General features: G+C 28.6%; 1 protein-coding gene across 1 annotated transcript in view; it reads right to left on the reverse strand.

Moving 5' to 3' along the window:
- Positions 1-3,455: 3,455 nt before the first annotated feature.
- Positions 3,456-17,248, reverse strand: part of Phum_PHUM126440 (uncharacterized protein) — a gene marked incomplete at both ends in the record, with an annotated part of 52,195 nt that continues 38,402 nt past the window's right edge. Inside the window, 9 exons of the mRNA XM_002424276.1 lie at positions 3,456-3,497; positions 3,641-3,729; positions 4,020-4,289; positions 4,387-4,542; positions 5,036-5,170; positions 5,258-5,386; positions 6,492-6,650; positions 6,734-6,941; positions 10,376-10,473. Coding sequence (XP_002424321.1) covers positions 3,456-3,497; positions 3,641-3,729; positions 4,020-4,289; positions 4,387-4,542; positions 5,036-5,170; positions 5,258-5,386; positions 6,492-6,650; positions 6,734-6,941; positions 10,376-10,473 — 1,286 coding nt within the window. The remainder of the gene's footprint in view (positions 3,498-3,640; positions 3,730-4,019; positions 4,290-4,386; positions 4,543-5,035; positions 5,171-5,257; positions 5,387-6,491; positions 6,651-6,733; positions 6,942-10,375; positions 10,474-17,248) is intronic.

The raw sequence follows: 17,248 nt of genomic DNA on the forward strand, positions 1-17,248 counted from the left end.
CATCTGTCCTCATTAATTTAAACTAAAACATATTTTATTTATTTATTGTTTTTTTGTAATTTTTACTCACTCTCTGTTGGTTGTTGGTTGGTTGTTTGTCTTTATCATCATCATCTCCTTCATCTTCTTAGACTTCCCTTTACTCCCCCATTCCCATCCCCACACCCTCCTCTTCCTCCTCTTTCTTTTTAACGGGTCCGAAATTTGAAATTATACAATGTTAACGACGACGACGACGACGACGACTGCGTTTGTTTTAATATTATATATTATTATAATTATCATCATTATTATTATTATTTAATGTTATGTAATAATTTTTTTTAAAATTACTTTTATTACGCGAATAAAAAAATAACAATAACGAAAAGGGAAAACCGGGAAAAAGTAAACGGATGAGGGAGGCGGGAGGAGAGAGGAAAGAAAGGAAGGGAGGGAGAGAAGGAAAAGGTTTAGAAAAACAGGAAAAACGTCAGTAAAATTGAATAGAAAAGAAGAAAGAAATTTATAAAAAAAAAAAAAAAAAAGGAAAAAGAAAAAAAGAAAACATAAATAACATTAACTTTCTTAAATAGTAAATAAAAAAGTCTTTTGAAGCTGACGTGGAAAAGGCCATAACTCATCATGAACTCTTCGGGGTTTGTACCAAGAAGAGGAAAAAAGAGGAGGAGGTGAAGGAGAAGGAGGAGAAGGAGGAGGAGGAGGAGGAGGAGTGCAGACCGCCTTTTGACGTGTAATAAATATATGGGCGACAAGGCGCGAAACATTTTTCAACTGAGAGAGAGAGAGAGAGAGAGAGAGAGAGACAGGGAGAGATAAGTTAAAAAGGAAAGAAAATAAATGATATAATTATGAAAAAAATCAGTTAAAATTTGTCGGATGTTGATGGCGATGGTGACGGTGATGGTGGTGGTGGTGGTGGTGACGGTGATGGTGATGGTCACAGCAAAAGCGAGCAACATGTCACCGTTGTCTTAATAATAATATTAATAATTAAACGAAGGAAGGAATATGTTTTTCGTTGTTTTTATTACTCCCATTCCTCCTTCCTTCTTCCTTCCCCCTCCCATACAAAGTTTTTTTTTTTTTTAAAACTATAATAATATTAATAAATATTAAAACTCCGACTTAATCTCTCTCTCTCTCTCTTCCTCTCCGACGTTGTTTCGTTATAAAAACAATTTATATAATGAAAAAATAAAAATAAAAAAATAAAATGAAGAGAGAGAGAGAGAGAGATGAAAAACATTTCAAGTCATAAAGAGAGAGAGACGATTCGCGACCCGGAGCAAGTGAATTATGGGCCAATTACGGTCCTGGTCTGGAGTAATAAAACACCGGTTCTTTCACTTTCGATGGAAGCACAAGTAAATAATGGCGACGTTATGGCCGCCGAGAGGAGGAGAAAAGGTCATTTATCATTTACGACCGAGGCCATGAATCAACATCAACCTTATCATCGCCATCTTCTCTCTCTTTTTTTTTTTTTTTTACCCCCCGCATGGCCCTCTAGTGAAGCCTAATTTGGACGACCCCCCTCCCGTCCGCCGTCCGCCGCCCATATTTCTTGCAATTAATTAAATCTTTATTAGAAATGGCGGATGTTTTTTATTATTATTATTATTCGTCTTCCTCGTCTTTTTCTTCTTTTTCTTTTTCTTCTTCTCATATTTCACTCCGAGCAAAGAAATAAATCAAAACGGCGGGTGAACCAGAGCCGTATTGAGTCACCAAAAAACCGCTCACAATTCTTTAATACCCTTGGCAACCTTTCATACATACATATATATATATATTTTTTTTAATTTCGTCGCGCCTACGTGTTTTTAAGGCGCGATTTTTATCTTTTTTAATAAATTTAAATAACCCGACCGGAGTTTTACGGTTTTTTATTATTTTATTTTTCGTTTAAGACAGTTATTGTTATACTTGTTGAGTTGGTTTTTTTTTGTTGTTGTTGTAATGTTTTCCCATCGTTAAACATTAATTATTTTATTTTATTTTTTAATTACGTTTTTTTGAAACGTTACATAAATTTTATTTTTTAAATTTAAATTTAAATTTTATTCTGCTTTTTTTATAATAATAATAATAATAATAATAATAACAATATCTACGTCGTGGCAAATACGTGAAAATTAATTAATTTAAAAAAAAAAAAAAATTAGATTTTGATTTGAAATGTCCCAAGAGACGTCTATTGGTAAAATAAAAATTTTTTAAAGAGAATAACGTCGCCATTTTGTTTTATCACGTTATTTTTTTAACGGTTTCAACAGATGGCGCGCATAACAAATTTTATCAAATAGAAAAAATTTACATTTTACTCGTAATTTATTTATTTATTTGAGATTTACGCGTTAAATTTTATACCGTCTTGTTTCTTTTTTTAAATAATAAATTAATTTTTTTTTTTTTTTTATTTTATTTTAAAAATTACTCTCCTCGACTTTTACGAAGATTAATTTATAAGCGCGTTTGAACAACATCGCAAAAAAAAAAAAAAAAAATTTATTATATGCTCGAAGGATTATTTTAGTAAGAAACTTGCAAATTTTCTCATCGTTGTTTTGTTAATCACGTTCATTTTATTATTATTATTATTATTTCCGTAGAATTATTTAAATTGGGGGGGGGGAAACTATCAAAAATAATCCGTATGTGATATAATGTAATTAATACATATACACCAGCGCTTTTAGCGGTCAATATTTTAACTATAAAAAAGACGGGTCATTAGAAAAATTGTGACGTCAGATTTTTATGAGAACGCGCGCAAAAAATGTAAACAAAACAAAAACATTTAGTTTATCGAGTATAAGTTTTTAATTAATAATAATAATTAAATTATTTTAATATTTAAAATTATTATATAATATTTATTCTTTAGCGCGACATATATATTTTGGGGGATGAGGGGGGGTAGGGAAACGCACGAAGAAAATAATAAAGAAAAAAAAGGTTTAAACGTGATTTCGTAAAAATAAGTTTATTATTGCGTAATTACAAAGACTATCGATACGTATAAGCTAAGTAAATGAACTCAAGTTCAATTTATATTGATTTTTTTTATTTACATAATACGTTCGGCATCGAATTGTGTTTTTTGTGTTTGCGTTTGTTTCAACATAAAAAACATAAATAAAATTTTTATTAAAACAATTGTTTGATTATGTTACGTAAAGAAATTTTCTTCTCCGGGTGATTGTGATTAACATAAAATTCTCGAAGTAAAACAATTATTCGATTTGATAACCATCGTGTTGTTATCAATAAAAAAAAAAAAACATTAAAAGGTATCATAAAATAAATATAAAAAAAATTAATTTAATTTAAATTTAATTTAAATTTATTTTAATTGATAAGAGATCAGTCGCAATATATATATATTTATTTATATATAAAAAAAAATTAACAAAAAAACAAAAACAAATTTTCTAATCATAATTTGAGCCTCATTTTTCTGGTTTAAGGTTTTGTTGTTGTTGTTGTTGTTGCTGTTGTTATAATCATAAAACATAAATGATAAATAAATAAAACTCGTGTCGTAAATCAATAAAAATTATTATTATTATTATTATGAAATTATAGTTAATTTAATTAAAATAAAAAAATACAAATAAAAAAAAAAATTCGGTACGTTAAACAGTCTTCCTGTTGAACCGGATAATTTTCCTTTTTTCTCTTGTAATCGTGTATCACCGCCTTTTTGACTCCTTAATTGAATACCTGATAGAGAAAGAGAGAGATAGATAGATAGATAAATAGATAGATAGAATGAATAAATAACCAATAATAATAATAATAATAATAATAGTAATAATAAATGACACGAAATTTATTCGACGTTGAAAATCGTTTACGTGTTAATCGTGTTTATGGCGACGACAGCATCGTAAATTTTATCATTATTATTATTATTGTTATTATCGATACAAAACGATGAGAATCTAAGAAAGAGAAAGAGAAAGAGAGAGAGAGAAGAAAGAAGAGAAAAAAAAATTTGAAATTTTTCTCACCTTTTTCCTTGCTAGGATAAGACGATTGTGTTTCGGTTAAAATTTTATTATCATTATCAAAATCGGTTGGGGGACGTTGTTTGTCTTTTGTTTTTTGTTTTTGTTTTATCATTTTTCCATTTTGTTTTTTATCATTTGATTTTTTATGGGGTTGAAAAGTCGATGATGAAGGCGATATCGTGAATAATGATTCCGTCATAGTCGAAAAAGGCTTTGCGGTGGTGGTAGTGGTAGTAGTAGTAGTCGTCGTCGTAGTCGATTTTGGAATATCTGAAACAAAAATTTGGATACGAATCAGTTTTTTTCCGAAAGAAAATTCTAGAATTTGGAAAAGAAGAAGAAGAAGAAGAAGAAAATTTTTTCTTACGATACAATTTAATTTCTCCATCGGTTTCCCCTAACGAATTCCTCGATATACATTTATACGATCCATAATCCGAAATCGTAACGGATTTTATCGTTAATTTCATTTGAACTTTGTACGCGTTATCGATAAGAACGGGTTCGTATTTACCACTTAAACCTTAAAACAAAACAAATCATTATTATTATCATTCGAAAAAAAAATTCACCCGTGTAAATAATAATAATTGAAGAAAATTTCTATCGGTTTTAAATTTTTAAAATCGATTTTAATGGGAGGAAGAGGGAGTGGCCGGCACGTTGTTTATCATTATCATTATCATTTCTGCTGTTGTCATTTACGTCACGACTAAAAACCTTTTGGAAAAAAAGGAAAGAAGGTTTAAATCTGTTGCATATTTCATAAAATATCAATTCGATTATATATATATATATAGTTTCGAGGGAATCCATTCGTATACGTTTTTATAATTCGTAATGAAAAGGAAAAAAAGAAAAGAAAAAAAGGAAAAGATTTTTCCATCGTCACCGATAGATATAACCTTTTATAATTGGTAGATTAACTTTCCGATTGAAAATTGTGACGTGAATATAATTAATTATTATTATTATTACGTTAAAAAAAAAAACAAAGTTGAATTTAAAAAAAATACCTTGAGCAATTGTTTCTCCATTTCTTGTCCAGTAATTAATTGATTTTGGAAAAGCTTCCGAATGACATTGTAGGGTCATGGGTTGACCTTCTTGAGCTCCGACGAGTTGATTTTGTATCCAAATCATCGGAGGAACTGAAAGAAAAAACATTGGCCCCCTCTCCATTATGACGTCAACGTCGGATTTTTAATTATTATTATCATTATCGTGTCAAGACTTACAGTGTACGATCAACATGATTCTTTTGCTGACGGAAGGAGGAACTCTGTTGGACGCTATGCAAAGATATGCTCCCATATGAAGACGGTTAACTTTTGTTATCGTGAGAACGGAACCTTCCACGGAAAGAGCTAAAAAAAAAAAAGGGCAACAGCCCAAAGAGGAGGACGAATTTTAATAATATTATTATTATTATTTAAATAATAATAATAATGATAATAAAAAACAATAAGAAATAATTGAATCCGTAACGGCGGTTACTGTCGTAAAAGATTTTTTTTTTTTTTTTTTTTTCTAAAGGTGTGAGAATGATGAAAAATTTTTCTCGACGCAATAATTTTGTTCAGCAAAGCAGAAAATAAGGTTTTTTTTTTTTTCGCGATTTTTCTGTATTCTGCTCCTGGTAACGGGGGGAAAAAATGATGATAATGATAATAAAGGTTGAGGCAAAAAAAAAAAAAGGGAAAATAGTTTTTTTTTGTGATAATAATAATAATGATTCAAAAAAGAAAAAAAATGAGGTAAAAAAAAAAGAAGGGAAAATTGAATTTTGGCGGAAGTCGCATCGTTAAAATTAAACTTTGAACTCTTCTCCCACCCCTTTTTGTCTCTCTCTCTCTCTCACCTCTCCACCTCCCTCCCACCATTTGATTTTTTTTAATATAAAAAAAAACTAATTTTGTATAAATTTTAAAACGACAGTTCAGGTACGAGACGACGTCGACGACGACGACAGAAATCTTTTCATATTTTATTATTATTATTTTTAAATATAAACTAAAATTATCTATTTCAGGTAGGGGGCGATGGTAAGGTGGTTGGGGTTGGCGGTGGCAGGGGGGGACGATGGTGGTGTTAAAAAAAAATAATCCGGATTTTCCTCATCCTTCGCGTTGTAGATCATTCGAGAATGAATCCGGTCGAAAGAACAAAAGAGAATTTTATTCACCTACGTGTTTTTTTTTATCATCCTTTCTCTCTCTCTCTCACTCTCTCACTCTCTCACTCTCTCACTCTCTCTTTTCGTGGGGGGAAACAACAGCAAAAATGGTAAATTGTCCGAAACGGAAAAAAAAAAAAAGAAAGAAAATTATACACGCCGGGGTGAATTTCAGTGATTTGGAAATTTTTTTTTTTAATTGCGAAAACATAATCGAAATTTATTTATTTTGAAAAAAAAAAAAAAAAAAAAACGTGGCAGAAGAATAAAAATAATTTTTTTTTTTTTAATTTTACCTTCTTCTCCGTTGCTTAAACTTATCGGTTCTCCCTGTTCGCGTTTCCAAACGATCGTCGGCGTCGGAAATCCTGTTGCGACACATTGTAAAGTCACGTTATTTCCTTCTCTTATCACCATATCGGTACTCGTCGGATAATCTAGTATATCCGGTGGTACTGAAATTTAATTTTTATTAAAAATCAATTTCCGAATTTTTTCCCGCCAAAAAAAAAAAAAAAAATTTAAATGAAATTCTCACCTACGACTTCCAAATATCCCATTTGACTCTTCATCGGATCCGTATTTATTTGGCACATGTACCATCCTCTATCCGATTCTCGAACGTCTCGAACGTTTAAAAACCAAGTTTTCTTATCACTATTCGTAACTGATATCCTGTGATTTTTTGTTATCACGTGAACGGCTATCGTTAAGATTGTCTGCGTGTCCACTCTCAGCCAGGCCACCTATACAATTTTTTATTTTATTTTATTTTTAACCGGAAGTTGAAAGGAGAAGGAGGAAAAGGGGAAGGAGGGGGGAAAAGGAAAATTGATTTATTTATTTATTTATTATTCTTTTGTTATTTTTTTAATAATTTTTAATAAATTAAAAAATTTATTTATTTAAGATTTTCATTTTAAATAAATAAATAAATTAAATTTAAATCTTTTTATTGAATTCATTTATTTATTTATAACAAAAAAAAAAAAAAATTTTCAATCTTGTTACACGAACAATAAAAAATTTTTTTTTCTCTCTCTCTCTCTCTTTCCCATTGTTGTTAAGATTTGTTGATTTTTCATGTAATTTAAAAAATAAATAACGATTATTATTATTATGTATTATTATTATTAAAAATAATAATGATGATGATGATGATGTTGGTTTGGTTTAATTCGCGCGAGTTAGTTACACGTTTTAACGTGTAAATAACTTTTACACGTGGAGAAAATAATTACGGATTATAAAAAAATTTTTTTTTTGCCCGGTCAAAAATTTTTTTTTTTTTTTCCCCCTCATTGAAAATAAAATCGGAGAAAAGCGGAAAAGGAAGAGAGAGAGAGAGATAGAATAAGAGGAAATGACGAAACAAACAAACAAACAAAACAAAAAAAAAATAAAAAATCTCGTTCAAGTGATTTTTTTTTTATTTTTATTCTGTTCTCTCGATGATGAGATTTTTTTTGTTTTTTCCTTTTAATTTTAACCTTTTAATATTTACCTTTTACATATTAAATCCTATTTATATAATGTAAAAAAAATTTTCCGCGTAAACAATAATAATAAATTGTGTTAGATGGGGAAGGAGGCGGACGGGCGGGGGGAAAAGAAAATCCAACAGCAAATGTTATATTATTATTATAAAAAGAATAAAAAAGTATTGACACGTGATCGGAAATAAAAATTACAATCTTTTTTCTTAGACGTGGCAGCAGTAGAATTGTGTAAAAAAAAAAAAGTTTTTCTTTAATTTTATTTCTTTTTAAATTATATAGATGAAGAAGAAGAAGAAAAAAAAAAGTCATTTTATAAAAAAAAAAAATTTAACTTTTTTTTTTTTTATTGTTTTTGCCGGATATTTTTTTTTTTTGTATTTTTTATTATCGGCCTCAGGTAACAGGCAAAAAAAAGGAAAAATTTGTTTTGTTTTTTTTTTTTTTTCAAAGGAAAAAGAAAATTTTCTTTCCTTTTTTTGTTGTTGTTGTTGTTTTTATTACAACATTTAAAGGAAATAGAACGAAAACCTCGTTAAACGACCTAAATAAAAATTCGATTCCTTTGATTGATTCATTCATTTCTCTCGTTTCGAACATTTAAAAAAAAATTATTATCATTATTATTATTATTATCATTATCATTATCGTAAACGTCATCGGAACGATTATTATTATTATCATCGTTAATGATATTAATTCTAGAAAATTCGATTGAATGAATTCACATCGAATAATAATTTTTTTTTGCTCGTCGTCTGTGTCAATTTTAATTTTTTTTTGAATTTTTCTTCTGCTTTTTTCCCCCCCTTTCACCCCCCCCCAACCACTCTCGTCTCTCTTCTCCTTTAACAACATCAAAAAAAAAAAATTTTCTTCTTCTTATTATTATTATTAATAATAATAGCAAGAAAATTTAATGAAAGCAAAAAAAAAAAAAAATTAATTTTTTGTCTTTGAAAAATTATTAAAAATAATAAGTGGCGGGGGGTGGGGGCGGTTGGGGGGAGAAATAATAATAATAATAATATTAATAAATTGAAAAACAAAAGAAAAACATTTTATTTAATATCAAAATGTTATAAAATAATAATAATAATAATATGAATGAGTAAAAAAAAAAGAAAATGAATAATTTTCATATTCCTGGAAAAAAGAAAAAAAAAGAAAAAGAAAAACTGGAACTTTTATTAAAAGTAATTTGAAAGGTGGAGATGAGTTTTTTTTTTAAAAAAAAAAAAAAAATGAAATGATGATGATGATAACGAACGTTTCGCGCGTTTTTTATGGGGGGAGGAGGAACCGAAAAAAAAAAAGATTCGATCGAAAAAGGAAAAAAAAGGGGGAAAAATATTTTTTTTTTATTTTTTTTCTCTCGTATTCTTTTCCTGTCGTTTGTTGCTGTTGTTGAGAACTTCATAAAAAGTGTTTTATGGTAAAGGGAAAAACCATAAAACAGCGGCCAACACACACACACGTGCGCACACGCACACGCACACACTCACGCACGGGAACGCACGAACGAACGTACGAACGAACGACCGAACGTCCCACCTATTAAAACAAAAAACCTTTTTCAAATTTATTTTTATTTATTTTTGCATTTTACCAAATATAAATATTTTTGTTTGGTTCATTCAATTTTTTTTTCTTTTTTTTTTTCGGATTTTTCGACCCGCCCCTTAACCCTTTCCGCCCCTTCCCCATGTTTTCCCCTTCTCCCTTTTCCCCCCGCAAAAACAAAAAAAAAAAAAAAGTATTTTGAAATTTATTATTTTTGGAGGAATTCCTTCCTTCCTTCCTTTTTTCTCACACATTATTCCATTCCTCCTTGTCCTTATCCCCCCTTCCCTCCCTCCCGTTTCCTCTCTCCCCCTTTCCCTAACTTTCCTTTGTTCTATCTTTTTTCTCATGCTTTTTTCCTTTTTTTTTTTTTTTTTTATATTACATTAAAGCGGAAATTTCAAAAAAAAAAAAATGGTTTGGGAAATTCCAACATCCTGTATTTATAACCGTCGACCATTTTTTCTCTCTCTTTCTTTCTCTCTTTTCCTCTTTCTCTCACTTTTCTATTTTTTTTTTTTTTTTTTTGTTAAAACTACCTTTTTTCTGTCAAATTGGTCAATTGCCTCTCTCTCTTTTTTTTTTACCGAAACGATAATAAAAAAAAATTTATATTTTCGGCTACACTCGTTCGTTCGATTTAAAAAAAAAAAAAAAAATTTCTGATTGATTGTCAAAGGAAAAAAAAAGGAAAAAACGTACGCGACCGGAAAAATTTTTTTATAAAAAAAAAAAAAAAGATTTTTAATCGGTCGGGAACAAAAAAAAAATATTTTTTCAATAAATATATTTTCCTTTTTTTTCCTTTGATTAAAATCCAATGTATTACGGATTAAATTCTTTTTTTTTTTCCTTTGACTGACCTTTCTACTAATCACCTATCGGGATTATTATATAAACTATAAAAATAATGTTATGAAATGCTTTGGGATTATCTTTTCAAAAAATAAATAAAATATTTTCCTTTCCTTTCCTTTCCTTCCTTTTTTTATAATAAACTTTCTACCTTTAAATTGTTTTCCTTTTTTTTCCTTTTATCATCATCATTATTATCATCATTTTCCTTTTTCCTTTTTTTCAATTTGAAAAGTTTTAAAAGATTTTTTTTTTTTTTTTTTTACCTTGTACGTTGATAAATTATCAACAACGCATTCCAACGTTGCTTCTCTTCCAACGGTTATTGTCACGTTTTTGATGGGTCCAACAAATTCAGGTACGTCTGAAAATAATAATAATAATAAGTAAATAAATAAATAAATTCGAAGGAGAAAGTAGGCGGGAGGGGATGGGGAAGAGAAAAGGGGAAAAACAAATTAATTTTCTTTAGTAAAAAAAAAAAATTTTTGTTTGAGATAAAATTCTATTTAATTCTTTTTTTTTTTTCAATTTTCTTTTCGAATTTTACCCGAAAACTCATCAGCCTCCCTCTCTCTCTCTCTCTCTCCCTCCCCCCAGCCTCTTCCCACTCTTTTTCTCATCTTCTCTCTCTTTCTCTCTCATCTAAATTTTTTTTTTTATTTTAAATGGGCTTATTTACTCGCCGGGGTGCAGAATGAAAAAAAAAAATTTAAATGTATTGATTCAGAAGGTTTTTCTCTCTCTTTTTCTCTCTCTCAGCTTTTCCGGAGCTTTTCTTTTTGAAAAAAAAAAATAAAGCTGTTTGAAATGGATTTCTTATCATTGGGATGAAGAAGAAGAGAAAAAGAGAAGAGGGGGGGAGGGAAAAAAAAATAAAACGTGGAAGAAGAAAAACGAATAAGTGGGGAAAAAACGCGAAAGAGTAAAAAGAAGAAAAAAAAATTTTTTTTATTTTATTTTAACTTACTTATTTATTGAATCTTCATTTCAATTTTTATTTTTTTATTCTTGTTTCCTTTTTTTTTACGACAAAGGAAAAAAATTAATTAAAGGAATAAAAAAAAAGGAAACAAAAAAAATAAAATAAAAAATTTTTTTTTTGTTTATTTTTCTCCTTTTTTTTTTTTATTTTCTTTCTAAATTTAAAAGGAAACGTTACGTATTTTTTTAATAATATACGTAAATTTTTTGTTACCATTGAAAACATTCCATTGGCAATTTATAATTAATTCAAATCGAAAAATTAATTTTTTTTTTTCCGTATAATTTTCAAATTATAAATTTCGTGCCAAAAAAAGGAAAATTTTCCTTTTTCTTAAATATCATTAAAAAAATCTGGTGTCAAAGGAAAAAAAGGAAGGAAGGCAAAAAACCCTCCTTTTTTCTTTTAATTCGTTTTATTTATTTATTTTTTATTTCTTTCTTAAATATCTTACGACGTCTGAATAATAATAATAATAATAATATTATAATTTTAAAAATTATCCTCGGCGTAAATGTGACGTAACGTAAATAAAATTTTAAAAAAAAAATATTTAAAAGAAAATAATGATGATAATGATGATGTTGTTGTTGATGATGATGATGATGATGATGATGACGACTTGTATATATATAAATAAAAAGGGATGTAAGCTGGAGAAAAAAGTCAGGATTTTATTTCCAGGCGTGCTTTAAACTGATAAAAATTTAAATCTGACAAATTATTAAGATTTTTTAAATTATTATTTCCTCCTTCTTTCATTTCTATTTTTTTCTACTATTTCCACGTTTTTTTTATTATCGTATATACATGTACATAAACGAATTATGATAATGATGATGAGAATGGAAAAGGAGTAGGAGGGGAAAAAAAAGTGGGAGAAGAAAAAGGAAAAAAAAACGTCTGGACCAGTTTATTTATTTATTTTTTTTTTTTTTTTTTTTTTTTTTAAAAAAAAAGAAGATTTGTATCATAAATCGAAATGAAATTTTTTTTCCCCCCTTTTTTTTTATTTTTATTTTTTTTCTCCTTCCCCGTCTTTTTTTTTTTTTTTTTTTTAAATTTTTTTTTTTTTTTTTTTTTTTCTAATTTGGCCAAATCATTTTTTCCAGACTATTTGAAATCCGCTTAAAATTCTTAAGGTGTTTTTTTTTCTCTTTTCCATTCCAACTTTGCTTCAATTTTTCGTTTATCGTTTTTTTCCTTTTTTCCTTTTTTTCCTTTTTTTTTTCTTCCTTTTTTTTATTCTTGGAAAAGTTTAACGTTTTTTTTTTTATTTATTTATTATTTATTTATTCCAGTTTTATTTTATTTTTTGGAAATTACGTAAAATTATCATCATCGAAAAGTGGTTTTTTTTTTTCTTTTTCCACGTAACATTTTCACGTTTCAGCCGTTTAAATAATTGAATTTTTTTTTACTTCCCGCCCCCTCTCCCCCCGTTCTCCCACGTACCTATTCCCTTTTTTTTTTTTTTCTGGAACGACACTTTGAATTTTTTTTCCCATCCCCCTTGCTCCTGCTCCTCCTTCTCTTCCTTTCTCTCATAGGTTAATAATTATAAATCGATTTGTAATTTTTTTTTTTTTTCCATCTCTCAATCGTATTTAAAAAAAGAATAATAATAATAATAATAATTTATCACGTGGTTATAGAACGGAATAAAAAAAAAAATTATTTTTTTTTGTGAAAAATATTCGACATATTTAAAACGTTCCACGTTAATTTTTCATTTTTAATTAAAATTAAGACGTTCGTTCGTTCGTTACCTTCCCCTCCCCCCCATTTTTTCCCACCTGCCAAAAAAAAGAAAAAAATTTCGATGAATGATCGAATCGAATGAAAAATAATCTAACCGCAACCCTGAATAAAAATGAACGTGGCTAAATCCACGTCTATTTATAAAAATGTATGTGCCACGAAAAAAAAAAAAAAAAGAACGACGAAGACGACGTTTCATCATCTTAAAAATTTGATAGAAAGAAAGAAAGAAAGGAAGGAAGTTTAGAATGAAAATATATATATATATATATAAAGGCGTGGAAGTAGAAAGGTCGGGAAGAAATGTAAACGTATAGGGAGACGGGGGAAAGGGAACGGGAGGGGAGGAAAAATCCCGAAAAGGTAAATTTGAAAATCATAGCTTTGGAAAATAAATGGGAGGTGTGTGTGTGTGTGTGTGGGTGGAAGGTTTTAAAACTTACTTAATGAGAAAAAAGAGAAGAAAGAAGGGGGAAGAGAGAGAGTGAGGGGTAGAGGGGGGAAGAGAACGAAATAAATTTTTCCGTATTAAATCGAATCCGTCGGAAAATGAAAGGACAAATGATGGATGGGAAAAAAATTTTTTTTTAGAAAAATGAAGGAAAACAACAAGGTGAAGAAGAAGAAAATTTTTTTTTTTTTTTTTTGTATTGTTGGTAGACATGTTTTCTTTTTTTTTATTTTTTATTTTATTAAAACCAGATTTTCCGTATTAAATTAAGATTAAAGTTTACAAGGGCAACAACAAACAACAAACGCACGAAAATAAAATTAATTTGTATTTAAAAATAATTTCTTTTTTTCTTTTTTTTTTTTTTTTTACCGTTTTATTCACATCCGGTTTCAATTTTTCAACTATATTATTTCCGGTGGTTGTAATTTAAGATTTTTTTTGCCTCCGCCCCTCCTTCCTCCCTCCCCACTTTTTTTTTTTTTACTCGAATTTAAACCCCGTTTTTATTTTATTTTATTTTTTTTTTACACGCTTGTGTTTTTATCATTTTCTTTATTTGCAATCACCCGCCATTTTGTTTTTTTTTTTTTTGTTCGGTCCTTTGTCGTCGTATTGAATCCTAAACATTGTTGTTGTTGTTTTTTTTTTTCTTCTTCTTCTTTTCTTTTATTTTATTTAAATCTTTTAATGGATTTTCTTCTTATTTTTTATTTTTTTTCATGTAACTTTTTGTTATTTTCTCTTTTGTTCTTTAGTTTTCATGTGTGTGTGGGGAGGGGGAGGGGGAGGAGGGAAGGGGGTGGCGAGACGAGTATTTACGCGTGTACGTGTGCGTGTATTGATCGAATCATCATCATCATCACCATTGATTCGGATAATGTTTTATATATTTGATTAAGGTCCAAAAAACCTGACACGAAGAAGTAAAAAAAAAAAAAAAAAAAAAAAAAAAAAAAAAAAATAAGATATATGAGAATGAGAAGACATCGCATGCCGAATGTAATGAAGACGGAAGATTTGTTGCCTGTAAAAGGCCACTAACTCAAACAAGATTGATAATGGATTAAACGAAGATGGAAAACCGCCGCAAATCGACGCCGCCGTACGCGCCGCCACTGCCGCCGCCACCGCCACCGCCGTCACACCCTTCGACGTTTCCGATTCCGCCGTGTTTTATTTACGACTTGTAAAAACCTCAAGTTAACATTATTATTATTATTATTATTATTCGGTTTTTCTCTTTGGTTGGGCGTTTTGCCCAATCAGGTGAATTAACTTTTGCCAAAGAGTTAAATTAATTAAAAAAAAAAAAAAATTACACCTGTAGAATAAATGTTTTTTTTTTTCCAGTGAGAGAGAGAAAGAGAAATAGAGAGAGAGACAAAGAGAGGGATAGAAAAAGAGAGAGAGTTTTTTTCCAGGTTTATTATTCCAAAACCAAAAAAAAAAAAAAAAAATTACCAATGGTGGTCAATAACCCATCAAATACAAATAATTAATAAATACGAATTTAAAAAATTACGCGCCATAAAAAATTAAATTTTCTAACGCGGGAAAAATCCGATGTTGCCAAATCGTTTTCCATAGAGTAATAATTAAAAAAAAGGAAAATATCAGAAAACAATTTTTTTAAAATTTAATTTAAAATTTTTATTTTTATTTTTTTTCCTTTTTTTTCCCTTTTTTTATTCTTTTACGTTTACAAAAAAAAGTGACGATAATAATAATAATAATAATGATGATGATGATGATGATGATAATTTAAATGTAGTAGTCCTTAAAAAAAAAAAAAAATTTAATTTAAAAAAAAAGAAAAAAAAGAAAAAAACAAAAAATAATTTTTAATTATGATTGGTGTTGACGTTGTAATAAAAATAAAAAGTTTACAAAAGGTTATTTGTTTGTTTGTTTGTTTGTTTGTTTTGTTTTGTTGTGACAATTTTAAATGTTAAAAGCAAACTTTTTTTTTTTTTTCTCTCATCTTATTCCGTGCTTCTTCATCTCGCCTTTTCTAAAATGTATAAAAAAAAAAAAAAAAATTACATGGAAGAAAAGGTTGTTTGAAACAAAAAAAAAAAAAAGAAAAAAGAAAAGGGTAAAAAAAGGTAAAAAGGATGTGAAAAGAAACGATAAAAGATGAAAGGAAAAAATAAAGATAATTAGTTTAGTCTTTTTCTTATTATTCTTTTGCAAAAGAAAATTCAATATGACGACGTGTGTAAGTGAAACTACAAACGAGAATACAAACAACAACAACAGCAACAACAATTTACAAAAATCTTTTTTTATTTTATATTTTATCATCATCATCGTCGTTGTCGTCGTCGTCTTCTGCTTCTGTTACTTATTGTCATTTTCCACTTACTACTCATATTTTTTTCCAATTTAAAAAAAAAAAAAAAAAAAAAAAAAAATATTTTCACCTACTGTCATTTCAATATGAAAACAACAATCCTTACTTTGTCGTTATGGTTACTCGTCATGCCTTTTTTATCACGTGACTTTTCGTAAGGATTCCAACATAAAAAAAAAAAAGCTTCAAAAAGTTAGGTTTCAAACAAACAAAAAAACAAAACCGGGTAGCGGTTTTTCTTTTTTTTTTTTAACCTCTTACGTAATTATTTCAATTAAAATGAGAAACGAACAAACAACAACAAGAAAAAAAAAACGACGAAACAAAAATAAAACCTTTTTTAAACCTTTTTTTTTTTTTTTTACTTTCATGACCCACATAAAAAAGGATACAAAAAAAAAGGAAAAAATTTAAATTTTTAAATTGTGAACGTGACGTTCGGTCTTTATGACGTCCTGTCACCTGTTCAACCTCATAAAAACACTTTTTATAAGATTTTCTTACTTCCGGCTATTACTTTTACTACTGCTAACACCACCACCACCACCACCCGCCACCCACCACCCATCATCCATTTTTCCACGTTCACCTTTTGTTACGAATTAACAAACAAACAAAAAAGGTTTTGTACGAAAAAAAAAAAAAATAAAGATAGAACGACAAATGTACAAGTCATTAAACAAACAAACAAACGAACGAACGAAACAAAAAAAAAGAAATAAAATTTTTTTTTGTTTTCTTTTTTTATCTTTCCTTTTTTTTTTAAGTTAACAACCGAGTGACGTTTTCATAAAATGGTAAAATTTAAAAGGAAAAAAAAAAAAAAAAATTGGCGCGAAAAAAAATGTTAAATAAACCATTAAAAAAAAATTATTAATAATTTCCCCCTTCTTCCCATTTTCATATTATTTCCTTTTTGACGTCATAAATATGTGACGTCATCAAGTTTTTTTTTTTTTTGGGAAAAACCTTGGTGCAATAATAATAATTATAATTAAGGAGGCCAGTTTAGGAGATACAAACTCGTTCCCATCGAATAAGACAGACTCAGGAAGACTTACAAGGTTTTTTGTAAGGTCATAGATTATAACAATACGAAACTTATCCATCACTAATAATCAGGCATTTATTCCTTAGGGATCGAAGGGGTAGAAACCTGGAATAAACGTGTTGAAAACAATCCCGACACAAAAATCAAGACGAATTATGTCGTGAGTATGAGTGTTAATAATAATAATAATAGTCGAAAGTAATTTTATATGGTTGAATTCGCCATTTTCCCCTTACTTGAAACCTGTTAAGTGTTCCAGGTGTGATCGTCGTGCGATTAGAAAATGAAAAAAATCAATAAAATGTTTCGTATTACGAAAAACCCCCCCAAAAAAAAAAAAAAAAATTAAAAATAAATTTCTTTTTTTTTTTTTTTGTCTCCTCCTCGGGGGATTAATTTATCCCCCCGTAATAATTATCTTTTCTCTGATAAAACGACTGGAAAGTTAATAATTTGTGTTAGAAAAGTGGTAGTAGTAGACGTGATGGTGGCGGTGGCGGTGGGGGTGCTAGTGGCAGTAGAAAGAGAAAATTAA

The sequence above is a fragment of the Pediculus humanus genome, genomic scaffold (assembly GCF_000006295.1).
Source record: "Pediculus humanus corporis 1103172107475 genomic scaffold, whole genome shotgun sequence".
NCBI lineage: Eukaryota > Metazoa > Arthropoda > Insecta > Psocodea > Pediculidae > Pediculus > Pediculus humanus.